The sequence below is a fragment of the Meles meles genome, chromosome 10 (assembly GCF_922984935.1).
Source record: "Meles meles chromosome 10, mMelMel3.1 paternal haplotype, whole genome shotgun sequence".
Classification (NCBI taxonomy): domain Eukaryota; kingdom Metazoa; phylum Chordata; class Mammalia; order Carnivora; family Mustelidae; genus Meles; species Meles meles.
The window spans coordinates 22,199,375-22,216,352 of record NC_060075.1 but is presented as its reverse complement, the minus strand read 5'-3'; the positions used below and the strand labels follow the sequence as shown (position 1 = coordinate 22,216,352).

The 16,978-nt window shown below is 50.3% G+C and overlaps 1 protein-coding gene across 1 annotated transcript in view; it reads right to left on the bottom strand.

Moving 5' to 3' along the window:
* The window catches only part of COPG2 (COPI coat complex subunit gamma 2), a 115,199-nt gene that overhangs the window by 1,349 nt on the left and 96,872 nt on the right, over window positions 1-16,978 (bottom strand). The window contains exons 21-22 of the mRNA XM_046021304.1: window positions 882-979; window positions 3-141 (exon numbers count right to left, since the gene is read on the bottom strand). Of these exons, the coding sequence (XP_045877260.1) occupies window positions 3-141; window positions 882-979 (237 nt within the window). The remainder of the gene's footprint in view (window positions 1-2; window positions 142-881; window positions 980-16,978) is intronic.

Below are 16,978 nucleotides of genomic sequence, written 5' to 3'. Positions count from 1 at the left end.
ACCTTCGAGAGTTTTGGTAGAACTGAGGGCAAAGGTCTCCTCTTTCTCAAAGGTGTCTCCCACCTCTTCCCAGGCAGCAGCAAAATTAGGCTTCAGTACTTTCTGAATGTGGTCAGACACAGTCACTTCAAGATCTTCCAGCTAGTGAGTAACAAGCAGGGCTCAGTAATGGAAAGTCCTTCAGGACACCATGAGGACAGAAGGGACTGATCAGAATGGTTTTATCATTTGGTAGTCTCTCCTTTGCAGGAGTCTAGGAAAAACTTTACCACCCAAGTAGCTTAAGTTCTGTAGTCTAGATAAATCTAACGATGTAGGCCTTAGCAAAGGAAAGCAGAAAACAGGACATCTGGCAAGAGCTATATTCAGATCAACACGCGTAACCCTGGGGTATAAAGTGGTCTTGCTGCCACACCTAACCTTCGCATTCTTCTGAACGTCACCTTCACTAACAGCCTGATCCCTGTTAAACTTTTCCCTATATTCTGTGAAGGCTTCTCAGTCCGTGATGTGGCTACGTTAGAAGTAAACTAAACGCTGCTAAACAAAAACAGAAAAAACCCAACACTTGAAATAAAACTCATTGATCTCCATGAAAATCATGTAATTGTTTCATCTCTTAATTATCCCCGTTATAAAGACATCAAAGCATGAGTTCTGTTTTACTCAGTCATTAAGTGGTACATCCCAGTTCTCTCTGGCATGACACACTCCTGTTAGAGAGGAGGCTCCGTCCAGGTCCTCCTCAGCTGTGGTTGGTGGGAGAAGACTAAAGCCCCCTCCGTGCATTTCCCATGTCGCCAGCAGCATGTTCCCTGCAGGCAGCAGTCACTCGGGGGAGCAAAGGTGTCAGAGGGAGAGTCTGTGTGGGGGAGACTCACCACATACTCATCATCATAGCCCTCCTCGGCCGGAACCCCGGTGTCAGGGTCGCAGTCCCGGACCGTGAACTTCATGGTGCAGCTAAAGGTGGCTGTAACTGGGCGAGAAAGAGCAGGCAAGCCTGGGTCAGGGCCAGTGTGGGCACAAAGTCTCCCTTGAGAGCGCAGAGTCGCGGCTGCCCATGGCAGACCAGCCTTGCCTCCTAGGGCAGTAGTACCCAGAGCAGCCTACAGGCTGGCCAGCGAGGCAGCCGCACAAAATGACTTTAAAGCCCATCCCCCACCACGGGTTAGAATAGCATAGCAAAGACTACATGGGCCACACTGTTTCCATATTTGCATAAAGCAAGCAGCCCAGGAGAGACCTTTGGGGACTTTTTGCCATGCCTGTCAAGAGTCTATATGTTGAAAAATGTAAGAACCATTACTTTTAGGAGCTGACAAAGGAAAAAAAAAACCACACAGGTCATTAAATTAACACTAAGTACATCAAGAATCTCAGTATCAATATTTTATCTTTAGCTCGTGGACGGACAGGGGGTCCACAAGCCAGGCCACCAGAATGAATGTGCTTTATGTCAGCTTTCAACCTGCAGTAAGCAGGTCAGTAGTGAGGTTCTGGCATCGGTAGAGTCAGTGTCTTAGAATGGAAAAACAAGTGAGCCTTATTGTTTGGGGATGAATGGTAGAATAAGAAAGAAATGGAGATCGGGGATACATTTTTGGAAAGGGAAGTCTTCGTGAAGAAGAGATTTTCTGAACGGATGGAAGGAAGGCATTTATTAAGTCTGGATGTTTTGAAAAGGCATTTAGGGTCAGGTACAAAACATACTAGACACTGGGGAGTAAGGGAGTTATCTGGGGGATAGGAAGGACAGGAAAGAAAGATTCCGATGTAAAGACCATATATGACATGCTGGGTAGTGGGAGTTCCATCCGCTCAGTCTCAAGTTTAAGCTCCTCCTCCCTCCCTCCCTTACGGTAAATGTCAGTACATGTTGACGTCAGACATGTACACATTAGATCCAATGTGTCAGATCCTTGGGTAAAAAGATGACTGAGACACGACTTCTGTCTCCAGGAGCAGACTGTCTAAAAGTTAAATAGGTGTGTGTGTGTGTGTGTGTGTGTGTGTGTGAGAGAGAGAGAGAGAGAGACAGAGAGAAAGTGGGGAGAGATCTGCCTATACCTGTGACACTACAACTCCATGCCATAGATTCTGTAAGTTTTAATAGAGGGCAGTGAGGGAGTACAGTATTAACAGCTGGGGGAAATCGAAATATTTGAAAGAGTGTAACAGCTTAACAGGATCTCAAAGGATGCAAAAGAGATCCGGCAAGCAGTGGAAGGTACACACGCAAAAAGGAAAGCCACCAGAAAGGCCATGGGGTAAGTGGAAATGAGAAGAGATGCTGAGGCACAGGTGCTGAGGAGAATTTGTTTAGGAACAAATTTGAACACCTTGTATTTCAAAGGAAGGAGACCAGGTATTTTCCAACAGGCCCTGGTTTGCTGAGGCAGTCAAGAGATTGGAATATTAGAAATCACTAAATCCAGCCGTGGGAATCCTATACGGAACAGGTCTGAGTTCGGAGAGCAAACGAATTTAATAGAATACCTTCGAAACAGATGACGGTAGTGGGTTGTGCCATATAGGACGGAGTGTACCTGTTAAGACTAGAGAATCTTATTTCAGTGAAACGGGGTTGGTCAAAGAATGATCGTGGTTAAATTAGTGTAGGGTTTTCTGCAGGAAAGAAAGGGAAGAAGGAAGAAAGAAGTGGAAGTTAACAGACTTAAAATGGGTCAGTTGAAGTATTTAGACAAAGGAGATAGGGGATTATGGCAGGGACAAAGGTCATGATCAAGTAAGAATGAGGGGCAGGATAGACATTGGGAAATGCAAGAGTGTGACTCCCAGTTTGGTTCTGAGTAAGCAGGGAGGCTACAGGAAATGGGCAAGAGGAATAGGAGACAACTGAGAACAAGGGTAGACCATAACCTGGGGCAAACTGGTTGAATTTTAGGTATAAGTAAGGACCTAAGACACTTAATGTGTCAGTAAGTGACAAACAGATTAAGGAAGCAAACAGAAATAGTATTAGAATGTTTCTGAAACGTTTGTGACAAATTTTTAAGTAAGTGGTTTGGCTGATAGAAGGAGAGGTTACAGGGCATCTAAGGTGAACTCCAGTAAAACCACTGGTACCAATCTATTGATGTTGCCAGAAAGGATGGCTAACACTGGGTGATGAGCGAGGGGGTGAGGGGGCCCTTTCATGGCAAGAGAACAATATTGAATCCATTGCCGTAACAAAGACGAGAACTTAGTGAATGAAGCCAGGCAAATAACCAGAGGGAGTAAGGGCAGAATGCCCTGGAGAGCTACATTAAAATTCCTCTCAGAAATGAGGCTTGTCTTAAGAGGACTGACTGAAATGAGAGGTAGCTACTGAGCAGACCTGCGTGAAAGAACACAAATTAGAGAAAAGACAGATGCTGGAAACGAAGTCAGGAGAGAGACGTGGGGGTCAGGTCGGGCGCAGGACATGCAGCGGGGAGTTGCCGGGTCTCAGCCACCGGAGGGGAGACTGATTAAATAAGACATGCAGCCATGAGGACATTCCAGAAAGCTTTGTTGAACTAATGTAAAGGCTGTGGCCAGTGGGGCCGAAATTAGAAAGGGGTAGAAAGGCTAGATGTAAGACGCCAACTACGGCAGTCCGTGCGGGTCCAGGCCGAACCGAACAGGAACGGCTGCCATACACAGCGCGTGGGAAGACTGACGCGGCTCTAGGAGTGAGTGCCAAACCCGAGGAGCAAATACCCACCAGGAAAGAGTGCTGAATCCCCGGGAATGCTCTGCACATGGCTGGAGGGCTGCTGAAAGAGAAGGTTTTCTCTAGAACAAATGTAGGGGAAAAGAAGGAAAGGTACAGAAAAAGCAGCATTAAGTTGCCCTCAGATGGCAAGGAGTCACTAAAGAATGACGTAACAGCTGCCAGGATGGGACGTCATTCCTGGGCCGTAAGTCATGACGCAGTATGAAGGAGAGACTAGAAGCAGAGAAAAGGAAGCAGTAGTGGAAGACCCACAAGGCAGAGCAGGTGAGATGGGGCATCCTGTGAGAGCTTGAAACAGGTCATTGGTTACATTTTGGGTGTTGTGTGTAGAAGTATAAAAAAGTGTGAGCAAGGACTTCAGTCAGAGGCAGGAGTGGACCAGCTCTCGGGGCCCCCATTTGGAGGGAAATTAGGAGTTGAAGGACTTGGGTGATAGGGAAGTTAATGAAAAGCTACCGCTGGTGACTTTAGAGATCCCGGTCTTGAATTAGTAGAGTGCACGGAGGTGGTCTGTCCGGAGAAGACCGTGCCATGGGGAACGGCTGAAGAGGATGAGGGAGCACATCTGAAGAGAAGTGTCTGGCACCCATGCCTTCTGTCAAGAGGAGGCAAGTAAAGGAGGGCTGGGTGAGGGGGTCACATCTTGCTTTTTGAAGTGCCGTTAAAGTTGGTTGCTCTTTGAAGCTACCTGCCATGTGAGGCTTGACTAAAAGTGACAGACAGTTCCTGGGCAGACTTATATAAAACTAGCGTGGAGGAGAAGAGAGAGAGGCTGGAGGCCAGAAGCCAAGAAGGGAGGGCACTTAAGGTGTGGAGTGAACTAGAAGGTGTGAGGAGGGAAGGACACAAAGGGTCAGGATGAGGGCGCTGGGAGACCGCAGAGCTGACAGTAAGCCGAGAGCTGTGAGCGAAGCTAGACTACAACCAAAGGAGAGAGTGTGTGGAGAGAAAGTGGCTGATAAGAAGTGGTGTCACGAAGGAATGCCATGTGGGACTCTTCCTCGAAGCCACAGTGTGACCAATGGAGTGAAAGGTTAAAGAGCCTAAGGTGGATGGATGTCAGCCGTGGTGAGGGGCAGCAGTCCTGTGAAGGTTGGGGTTGAATGGAGGGGCCAAGTGCACATGGCAGAGCAGGGACAGAACAAGGAAGAGTAACGAGACAACAGCCAAACCCATGAGAGATGATACCAAGAAGGGAGCCGACCAGGCAAGCAGCTCTGTAGGTAATGGAGGTGCTCATTTGGGGTCAACCCGGGCAAAGAGTGGGAGAGCTTGCAGAAGAGGTGGGGGCAAGATCAGCAGGTTTGGGGAGGAAGGCTGTGGTGCCATGCCTGCGGCAAAGATGACAGTCCCATGAGGAAGGAGAGAGATGGGGACTGCATCAAGGGAGGGCTGTGGGAAGAGCTGTGGGGAGCAGGGGGAGTGGCAGGGACAGAGAAGGTGAAGAAGAGAGTTCTCCAGAATGGGAGATCCCGTAAGATCTCGTAATGGGTCTGTCTGGTTGGTTAAATGTTGGGTCTTAAAGCCAAACTGAAAGCAGTATGTAGGACGACAGAAGCACAGGGCCTGAAGGGGAGTGGGCTGTTCTGGTGAGGAGGACTGGAAGGACAAGGATGAAGACGCCCCCGGTACAAAGCGAGGGCAGCACGTGGACCCGGATCGCTGTGTGAGTAGTGGGTCTACAGCAGGGAGGACAAGTACTGGGAGATGAGTGGCTGGAGGTTGTGGTGGGAACCCAACTTGAGTAGAATTTTGTTACTTCTCTGTACAGGTGGTAGATGAAATTACACTGTGCGGAATAAAGACATGTCAGGGCAAGCAACCGAAGGGAGATACAGATGACTGTCACGTGATCACCACACTGAAGTCACTCTAGAATTTACTGTCAAGCGGAGATGTTTTGCTAGTGCGGAGAGAACCTGGTGGAGAGCTGTTGAGGAGGAGGCCATGCCGCCTGAGGGGTGGGGGTGGTACTCGAGAAGGCGGCTTATTTCTTTAGGGCAGATCAGGTAATAGGAGACAGTGGAGAGTGACATTACAGTTGCCCCCAGATTAAAAGGTCACCTGAAGAATGTCAGGTATTGACTGGAAGGAGAAGGCCCCACACTTGGGCCAGAGGTGTGGGGTGGGGGCGGGGATGAGGGGTTAAGGTCAAGATGAGCAGTGTGGAGAGAGCAACTCTCCGTAGCCAGCATGGTACTAAGAAAAACCGTATGCACCATGCAGTCCCCCACAATGGGGGACCCCGCTGGCTATGAGGAAGGGCCTCACCGGCCTAATACATTGGGCATAAGGCCACACTGCAGGGACTCATGCGTGTGCTGGGAGAGAAAGAAAGGCCTGCGAAATAATGAAAGTCGGAAGTAGACTCAGTCTTAATGCCTTGGTGGGAAATTTTTAATGAAGGGCCTCGGCTGAGGGGAATGTTTAGAGCAGTGCTTCCTAACACGTGTGCTTCAGCCCTGCCTGAGCCACTGAATCTGTCTTAATGAGCTGCAGTTTGAGAACCACTGCTCTAGAGGAAGGCAGATGAAGAGCCATCCCGATGAGTCTTGCTAGCAGCCTGGCATGTGAACACCTGCTGACAGAAGCAACTGGGGAGACTGCATGGAAGGACAGGGGGTACAGAGGGAAGGGAGGCTAGAATAGGGCAAGGGGCCCCGTGACTCGTGCTAGGGCAGGGAGCTTGCAGGAGAGTAACCGGGCCAAGGGGAAGGTCACCAAAGAGGGCTGGAGTGAGGGACACTGCGATGTGCAGAGTAGGGGCTCTGTAGAGTGGTTTTACATTAACCCAGTCATGACCACTGAAGAAAGAAAGGAGGGGGTGTGGCTACAAACAGGTGAGGAAGGGGAGCTGTTCAGGAGGCCCTGCGAAGGGGAGGGGAGAGAGTGGCCACAGCGGGTGGACCTGTAATCCAGTCCACCGTCTGAACAGTGAGGGCTGAATTGGAGGTGTTGGTTTATCCAGAAGGGAGTCTGAATCTGTGGGAATGGTGAGTGCATACATAGTCTCTGGATGGAGGAAGGATGCTGAATAGAAGGTGGTTTTTATGAGGCAAAAATCAAGAAAAAGGAGTAAAACAGCACAGTTAAAGTTGCCATCACATGAGTAGATAAACCACTGAATACTGACATGGAAATGGTTCCTAACGCTAACCGGAAATACATGGCACCACACGCGGGCCAAAGGTCATGATGGAAAAGGAAGGAGACTGGTTAGTTGCTCTCTCAGGGAAAGGCTTGTCTAAAAAACAGACACTGCTTTTGAGTGAGGGAGTGGGGACCCGAGGGGAGGGAACCTCCAAAGGTCATCACTCATCACTCGGAAAGGTTAGGATGCACAGGGGATACTGGAAAGAATGTACTTTAACAGGATGTTAAAGACACGCTCTGGAATTAAGGAGACATGCTAGGATTTGCAGAAAGTGAGAGAAGCAACCGAGGAGACTTGCATGAACGAAGAGCAAGAGACGGAGGCTGGAAACAATAGGGAGAGGGGATGTGTGGGTTATGCAAGGCTGCAGAACGTACGGAAGGGCATTAAAGAGGGCCAAATGGAAACTTGAGGAAATGGGAGTTGGACATTTGTCAGATTTGTGTATTAACAAGGAGAGAGAGTGAGGTAAGAAGGTGGCGGAGTCGGACTTGGAGTTCGAGGTTTTGCTCTCCAGGATGCTTTGCTGGAAAGATCCTGGAGGTAGCGTGTCTGCTCAATACAGCGAAAGGTCAAATAGGCTGAGAGGCATGGACATAAAAGGCAAACCAGTAGCGGGAATCCTATGGATGTTTATGCTGAACTAAGAGGAAGAGAGGATGCGGTGAAGAATGTAGGACACCAAAAAAAAAAAAAAAAAAAAAAAGAATGTAGGACACCAGGGAGATGGCAGTGGGTTGAGCAGTGAGCACCCAACATCTGTGTCCTGAAGAGCCAGTGGAAATCTGTAAGGAGATGGAAGTAGGAGGTAGCTGGAAGGAGGGACACAGAAGCTCGGGTAGCATGTTTCTCTGGGGTAAAATACAGTACAAGGAGGAGAGGAATGGAAGAGCAAAGTGAAGATTCCTGCAGATGTCAAGGGAGGGTTTGAGAAGCAGCCAGTTCTTGAAGGCTGATGGGCTGGGCACATACTTAGACCAGGGTTGGGAAAGAATAAGAAGCGGGAGAGGGTTTGTGAGCGGAGAAGAGGACCACTGTATGAATTAGAGAAGACTTAGTAAATGGAGTGGCAAAAATGCAAACCAGGTTTAACGGACTTTTATTAAGATGAATTCTAAAAAGATGTTGCTAGCAATCTTAGAATACATCAGGATTGACCAGTCAGGGAGTGTGGGTGAATGGTTTGTCTGTAGACAAGATTATGTGTATTCCTTGAGTGGTTAGAAATCACAAGGGACGTGAAGCTCAGGTGAGTACCCATTGTTAGGGTACACTGTAGGGCAGTGATACACGTGATGTGAGGTGTCGTGTGGTCACTATATTTGGTGTTAAAGGCTGCAATGAATGATGTATATAATAAGTAAAGGCCTGCATATGGATAGAAGTCAGAAAGCAGGCTAACTCTTGAAATCTTGATGGGAAAAAATAATAAAAGAATATGTGTGTGTGTGTGTGTGTGTGTGTGTGTGTGTGTATGTGTGTGTGTATATACACACATACATGTATTTAAAATCCTCAAGGATAGCATTACATGTTATCAAAGGAGACAAATATTTATTAAAATTATAAACATAGAAGTATCAAATTACGTAGTGAGGGAGAGGTAAGTGATTCTGAAGTGGTACGGAGGAAATCTCAATTATATATGCAATATTTTATTTCTCTTAAAAAACTTCAAATACAGCATAAATTTAGGATATAAAGAAGTGGGGTGGTAGGTGTGTGGATTTGGGAGGGATGGAATAATTTTCATGGAAAGACTTGACTGATACGAATAGTTAGGGGGCAAGCTCAGGATGAATCTTGATGCAAAGCCATCGACGGCGACCTCTTTGTCGAACGGGAGAGCGTGGCGGGAGTCTTCCGGTGAGGGCCTGATCTGTATTCGGTAAGCAGCCGGTAGGTATCTTGAAGGGAGAATACCTCAAGAGAAAAATAACGGATCCCTCACTATGATCAGAGATGGAAGCTGAAAATGTGACAGATGTTAATAAGCTATGACGGAGCAAATAATCATAGGAAATTAGAAGATGTTGAAGTATGGATGTTAAAATTTGCTCAGAAACTAAGGTATCACGTTAGAACTGGCTGGAAGTGCGAGAAACTATTGAGACATGTATTTAAAAAGAGAGAAGGAAGAAGCAGAGAAGAACTGAGGCGGAAATCTGAGAAGAGGGAGCGTGAGATCTAGTCTCCGTGCGGAGCAGGAAGCCTTGCGGAATGGCAAACAAGGAAGGGCAGGAAAGGCCAGCAAGGGAAGCAGGCAGAGAGAGCAGAATTGGAAGTTGAGCGTAGAGTCGCATGTTAATTCAGATTATCAGATTATCAGGAAAGAGGTTGGGATGTGGCTTACATAAGAACTGGAATATGACGTGTTGCTGCCAGAAGGCTTTGCTGGAAAAAGATGGGAAGCCATCGGTGTAGTCAATAGAATGAGAAGCTAGAGAGAGATGAAACAGGACGGACTTAAAATGGGCCGCAGTGGGGAGCTTCGGGCAGTCCAGGCTGCACGGAAGGTGCAAACAGACTCCGTACAGAGTGTAGGAAATAAGGAAGATCCAAGAAGGCTGAATCGTGAATTCAGCCTGTGCTGAATATCAAAATGTAGAAGAGGTGATTAGGTTCCCTGGAATGATCCAGCTGAAAGGAAGAGGAATGATGGAGGAAACGTAGGGCGTTTGCAGCAGCAGGAGGACGGGAAAATGGAGAAAAATGAACAGAAGAGCACTGTTCAGGCTGCCTGCAGATGGAACACTGTTATTTGGAAAGTCCTACTGATGGGCGATATGGCTGTTGCTGCCTGCGTGGGCCAAAGGTCATGACCGAATACAAAGGAAAAGAGGATGGGAAGTGAGCGCAGAGGCACAGTAGGAATTAAGAGAGCACCTGAAGAAAGGGCACGGCAGCGAGACACAACAGGTGTGAATGAAAGAAACAGAGCAGCTGTCCCATCTTAGAATTGGGTCTGGAATGGGAAAGGCTCCAGGGCCTGAAGAACAGCAGGAGCTGGGTGGGCTGGCTCCCGAAGTCTCCGCTTACTTACGACTCAGTGATTGCTTCCTGGGAAAGGTTAGGAGAAGGACTAAGAAAAACCCCGATAAGCCGTTGGTGGAAACCTTAAAAACATCCCCACTGACTTTTTGGGAGGTGTGGATTGAATACTTGTTCTGTAAAACAAATGAATGCTTACGGGTTGAGGAGTGGTGGGGGCTCACAGTGAATGCTTAAGATCTGAGAGTGGGAGAAGCAATTGAAGAGATGTCTATAAAACGAGAGGAAAGAGGAAGGAAGAGAAGATGCTGGTTAGAGGGGAGGTATGACTTAGGCTGGGTTTGGGATGTGCAGGGTTTAAAGTGGTAAATACCACATAGACCAGAATGAGGGACGCAGGCGTCATCTACCAGATAACTACACACATTATCAAAGTACTTGTTACCATGAAGTTTTTACCTCTATATCCCCATGTGCTTGCAAAACCACAGTAAGTCAGCATTATTTTTTGCACACAAGGGTGTTCAGACTAGTACGTGTTTGCTGGGGTTGAAGCTCTTCTGCCAATAGGCTTGCTTCCTATGCTCAAAGTTTTTCAATGCGTTGTGCGCTGTTTCCATCACTTTCCCTACAAAATGCGTGGAACAACTCAAGCAATTCGCCAGTCGGTAAGTACACGTTCCAAAAAGTTTCTTTTTTATATATTTCACTTAAAAAATGTACATGACTTTGTTATTTATCTTGAAAGCCTTTCATTATTCCTCGCAGCGTAATAGGAGAATGCATTTACAGACGGTCTTTTATCTTAGCATGGGAGCACTGTGTACTGCACACAAACACGTACACTAATGAATGAATTATATGTTAAGTAATTATGTAGTTGTCCTTTAAAATGGTTTACACTATAAGAAATACTTGAAAGTTCTTGTAATAATATTTTTGCGATGGTTGAGAAAATAGGTTGGATTTTTTTTAAAGGGAGATATGAAGGGCTTTTGCAAATTTAAAATAGAGCAACATAAGCATTTACTAACAAAAATTGTTCAGCATACTTTAAGCCAAGGATAATGGAAATTGCTCATACTTATAAAGCAGGTAAGTCAGGAAGAGAACTCTGTGGTGAGGCAGTTCTCAAAAGAAGAGAGAGCTGTGTGTTTGCGTAACAGAGTGTGGCTGATAAAGAGAAGGGTTAGGGACGGGTCCCATGAAGTGGGCTTAAAAGGAGGAAAGTGGCAGGGATCCTACCAAGGAATAAATAGAAGCGAAAGCCATTTAGCAAAATCTGCAGGGAAGAAGAAATACGAAAACAGATTGAGCAGTGGATGCAAAATACAAAGAGGAGTCAAACAGGGAGTTACTAGTGAGTGGAGAATGATACATGCTCAGTATATGAGTGGTTAATAAAAGACAAAATTGGGGAGGGGCCCTAAGAAAGTGGGTGGAAAAGCAAAACGTACCTTCAAGCGGGGAAGGTCATGTGCAGAAGGACATACTGAGGCAAGGTTTGGCGCTGTAACGGTAGCTATCAGAACGAGGAAGAACACAGATGATGGAAACTAAGTAAACAAGCACTGGATGAATCAGCCCCTGTTTCAGAGTAACTAGAGCAAATATAAGGGGAAGATATTCCAGTAAGGAGATGAAGAAGCATGAGGGCAGTGGAAGTAGTGCGCACGTCAAGGAAGCGGATACGGGATTGCAGATGGGCGGAAGGTACTGAAGAGCGTGAAGGCAGGATGGAAAGAAGTCAGAAGGCATCTGAAGGCATTAGAGTGGCCTGTGTGCAGAAGGCAAAGGGGAAGAGAGAAATTGAGTTGCCTGTTTAATCCAGGTCCAAACAAAGGAGGGGAAAGAGGTTAAGAAATGGGTCAAAACAGACTCAGAGGACATAGGGGAAAGGGTGTCATGGAAGGGCACTGAAAAGTACACATCCATACCTAGAAAGGGCATTGAACTTGATGAGAAGAACGGTACTGGGCAGATTATGGGCCAGGGGTGGGGGGAGGGGGGAGATGCAGGGCAGGGAGAGGCAGGCATGGGGGAGCTATGCAGAAATGGGCGGACAGGACTAGAAGAGTCTCCTGTTCGCTTTTTCTCAGGGACAAAAGTGTCCTCAGTAATAATGGAAATAAAAGAGGAACAAAAGTTGCATGACTTACTACTATATGCAAAGACCATGAAAAAGTGAGAGTACAGTAAAACTAATGCATGATAGAGAAAACAGTAAAGAGTGACTAAAGGTGGTTGGACTGTGAATCTTGCGAAACTGATCACAGTACGGAAATGAAGGAGCTATGAAGGGTAAATGAAGGAAGAAAAAATGTTCAGTAGGAATAAGAGGGAAATCTGGCGAAGGAGTTTAGAGTGTGTTTATCTTTTGGAGCTGGGTTCAAGGTAGGCTCGTTATCAACAAGATCTAGAAGAGAAAGAAACAAAGAGTCGGGTAAAGAGAGTGGAGTAGAGGGACGAGGGATGAAAGGAAGAGAGTAGAGAACCGCCTACAAAACAGTAGCTGTGGAAAAGAATGAGAGCTGCAGTGAGCAGATTTCCAAAGGTCTATCGGAGAAAGGAAACAGTAAGCACTTTGAAAACCAGTAAAATTAAACACTGGAATGAATGAGGCGTGGAATAGGATATTAAATAAAAAGAAATAAAAGTCAGACTCAAGAATGACTTTTGATGACAAGGGAAGCAGATCCAAGAAATAAAAAGTATAACTGTAAAGTCGCCTAGGCTTTGGGGCCCATCAGTGTCATAGTGTAAATACGGGGGGACGTGGGGGATCCAAGGGCAGAGAGCTGGCCCGTGTCAGCAGCTGGGGCGGTGCTGGGCCTGGAGGACAAGTGTTCCCGGCCGCTGATGGAAGCAGAAGGCTAGAGGTGCGCTAGGGCGGGGCGCAGCCTGGGGAGTCGGGGCGGCCTTCCACTGCAGTGATTCTCCCCGAGTATGGGGGGGTGGTTTTCACCCGAGGGGGGCTGTGGGCACGGCCCCCATGGCAGGCCTATCAGAACATCTGAGGGGGAGCAGTGCTCTGCTCAGTGCAAAAGCATACCCAAAAACACGCCCAGATGATGACGCTGATAGGCGGTCTTGGGGGTCGTGGGTCCTCGGGTGAGAATCACTGGGTGGAAGGGGCCGAGTGGAAGGCGGGCAGAGAGGTGACGCTTGAGCAGGTGAGCCCCCGGGCCGGGCCAGGTGACCCGGGAGGCCGCAGAGTCAGGGCCGTGAGACGTGGGGGAGAAGGAGCCCGGCCCAGGCAGACAGCGAGCAAATGAATGTAGCCGAGAAGGCCTCTGGTTCGATGCGGGGATGGGGGTGGTGGGGAGGTGGAGGGTTGAAGGCTGTGGTTTACTGTCAGTGGGTCAGGGGTGCAGACCAGCTGAGGACACTTGAAGAGGAAGGCGGAGGGAGAGGACAGTGGCTGGAGCGGGGTCAGCACCGTGTGTCTGAGGCAGAGACGACTGACCTGGGCTGAGCAGCGGGTGCAGGATGGAGAAGGGCGCACTGGACAGAGAAGACCCCGAGTCCAGCGGGACGACTCCCACAGGGTGGCTGAAGGAATGTCAGGAGGCTCAGGTCACAGGACAGTCCCTGTGCTACGTGTGCAGGGGAGACGCCAAGCAGGAGAGGCGCTGAGCTGGGGCCCTGGACGGGGGGCAGGTGAGCAGTCTGCAGGGGTGGGAGAGTGTGGGAGAGCAGAGGTGGTGCACAGGGCGACAAGAGTGACAAAGGACAGGGGATGGGGCCTGGCAGGGAGGGCGGGAGAGGCTGGTGAGAGGATTGGGGGGCGAGAGGGCAGCATGGAGCCCAGAGGGAGTGGATGTAGAGAGACCAGGAGCCGGGTCCCCCCAGTGCGGACAAGGGCATGAGGAAGCCGGTATAAGAGGAAGACCACAGCCACTGAGGACCGTGGGGGAGAGTGGGGAGGAGGCCAGCGGAGGAGATGGGAGAGGTCGCGGCCCATTTAGAACGCTGGAGACAACCGAGTCGGTGCAGGGCATGGTGACAAGACGGAAGGTCAGAGAAATGCCCAGAGAATGACCTCCTCCCAAATGGTGGCCCTAAGAAAGTAGAGGGTTTAGCATGATTTCAGCGTCAGAGGGCCTCAGTACAGCTCACTGGGGACGGAGAAGCTGGTCACCCGGGGGCGGTGGGGGGTGCGGGAGGGCAGGCCAAGTGGGGAGCAGATGTCAAGGAAAAGAGCTGGGAGTCCCTCATGTGACAGGTGGCAGGGAGTTGGTGAGGGGAGTGGAAGGGAAGCAACAGGGACAGGCAGCAGGAGAGAAAGGAGAGGGCCTCACACATTCAGGGGCTCAGGATGGGTAGAGGAAGCGCTGCTGAAAAGGGGAAGGGGTCATGGCAAGCTCCCAGTCTGGGGACACTGACAGATTTCAGGGGGCACGGAGGCACGAAGGGTGGCATATGCAGCATGGAGATGGGATGGCGGGAATGGGCAGCGAAGACCTCATACCCTGGGCATCTGAAGGCTCGGGACTCTCATGAACGAATGGGGAAGGGGCACAATGAGGTCAAGGAAGGCAACAGCATCGCCGCACTGTCAGGCCCCACCTGGAGCCTGTGGCAGGTGGCTTCAGGGACACAGGACAGACCGCTGTGCCTGCTGTCCCCAGTGTGGGTGGCAGATACACTTAGAAACGCTGGGGGAGCATGCAAGAAGCAAGCCTCAGCCATGTCAAGGGGGCAGAAAGGGTGGGGGTCTAGTAGGTAGCAGCAGGACTCCGTAGAGGAGTGGGGTATCCAAGGTCTAGAATGAGAAGATCATGTGGGCAGCAAAAGGGCCCAGAGTGAGGGAGCAGTGGCAAGGCGGCGGGGGTTCGGACCTCTCACTGAGAAGCTTGACCAGGTGGACAACAGAGGACCAGAGAGGGGGGAAGGAGGGGGACAGGCACATCCTAGAACTTGCATGTGGTGTTGCCAAGAGAGAAAGACCAAGAGGGAAGGAGGGATTTGGACAGTCTCAGTGGGGAGGGGCAGGGCTGCGGCAATGGGCAGCTTGCATCAGATGACCCCCGGCGCAGAAGGAATGGAAGCCAGGGAGGTGAGGGAAGGGGGATGAGCTGAAAGTGCAGGCCTGGGGTGCAAGGTCCTGTGGGCAAGGGGAGGACTGACAGGGAGGAGGGTGGAGGCAGGGGAGATGGGATGAGGTTAGGAAAAGAACCTAAAGGGAAGAGGGAGGCCAGAGCCAGTGAAAGGACCAGATGAGTGACAGCAGATGGTTTTACAGCGGACACGGCCTGCTGAGGGGATGGAAAGAGTGTGAGCTAAGAGCAGGTCTCAGGAGGGAGCACACCCGATGGTGAAGGGATGACCCAGTGGGACTCCATGAGAGACACTGGGAGCCTTGACATACACAGATGCTGGAGGAAAGGCTGGGCGCTTAGCAGCACTGAGGAGGGAAAAGGAAGAAATGGGTTGTGTGAGGAAAGCTCCTGGGAAGGAATGTCAAAATGGGGAGCTGTGGCAGCTGAACAGGTCACCTCCCTGGGAGACAGTGATGGGAGGCACTTGTGAGGACGGAATGTGCTGGGAGACAGACACCAAGAGGAGTCGTGAGAAGAGAGAAGAGTGCAGTAGGAATCCTGGTACAACTCAGGGACTTACCAGAAGGAATTCCAGAGCGCGAGGCTAGACCACCCCAGCAGAGGCATGGGAAGGAGGCACAGAAAAGGGCAGTAGCTGTGGGCTCCCGTGGCCTTGAATGTGGTGGCAAGAACAGAACTTTTTGGCCAGGCTCTTTAATACGGATCCGGCTGGAAGGGGTGGGAGGAGGGGGTGGGGTGGGGAATGGGGTTTGGGTCCCGGTGGGGTGGCTTTGACTGGGTTGGATAGGACAGCAGGGTTGGGACTGACAGGAATAGGATGTGGGTGGGGGAGGGGGACACGAGCCATGTTCCAGGCACTGAGAAAACCATCTTCTTAAATGAGCTTGTAGACTGATAACAAGTCAAGTCTGGGCATGATGATCACAGGCTGAAGAGAGGGCAGAAAAGACCAGTGAATCCGTCCGCAGAGGACAAGGGAGACAGCTGTGGGAAAGGCGGAAGGGAAGTGGGCTTGGCAGGAGTCACAGAGGGACATGAGGACCACAGGAGCATGGCTCTACAGGGACACGGTGTCACGGGTCTGAAATCAGGAGGGTAACAGGGAAGGAGACAGTGGCAAGCACTAAGACCAGTATTGGACCAAAGATACTGTCCCAGTGCCTTGTGTCCTAAAGGGTGGGGGTGGGAGGGGTGTGAGGGTGAGGGGGGAAGAGAAGAGTGCCCTTGTGCACACTGGGGCTTGGGGCACATCAGTGTCAAAGAGTAACTGTGGAAGGGATGTATGTGGTGGTTCCAAGAGGACAGAGCCGGGCAATGTCCGAGTGTGGGGAAATGCTGGGAATTTGAGGAACGGTGTCAGCGACAACTGGTGGAGGCCAGAGGTGCGCTAGGGCGGGGTGCAGCCCGGGGAGTCGAGGCGGCCTTCCACTGCAGTGATTCTCCCCGAGGATGGGGGGGGGTGGTTTTCACCCGAGGGGGGCTGTGGGCACGGCCCCCAGGGCAGGCCTATCAGAACATCTGAGGGGGAGCAGTGCTCTGCTCAGTGCAAAAGCAAACCCAAAAACACACAAAAGCAAACCCAAAAACACGCCCAGACGATGACGCTGATAGGCGGTCTTGGGGGTCGTGGGTCCTCGGGTGAGAATCACTGGGTGGAAGGCAGGCAGAGAGGTGACGCAGGTGAGCCCCCGGGCCGGGCCAGGTGATGCGGGAGGCCCCAGAGTCAGGGCCGTTAGACATGGGGGAGAAGGAGCCCGGCCCAGGCAGACAGCGAGCAAATGGATGTAGCCGAGAAGGCCTCTGGTTCGATGCGGGGATGGGGGTGGTGGGGAGGTGGAGGGTTGAAGGCTGCGGTTTACTGTCAGTGGGTCAGGGGTGCAGACCAGCTGAGGACACTTGAAGAGGAAGGTGGAGGGAGATGACAGTGGCTGGAGCGGGGTCAGCACCGTGTGTCTGAGGCAGAGACGACTGACCTGGGCTGAGCAGCGGGTGCAGGATGGAGAAGGGCGCACTGGACAGAGAAGACCCCGAGTCCAGCGGGACGAC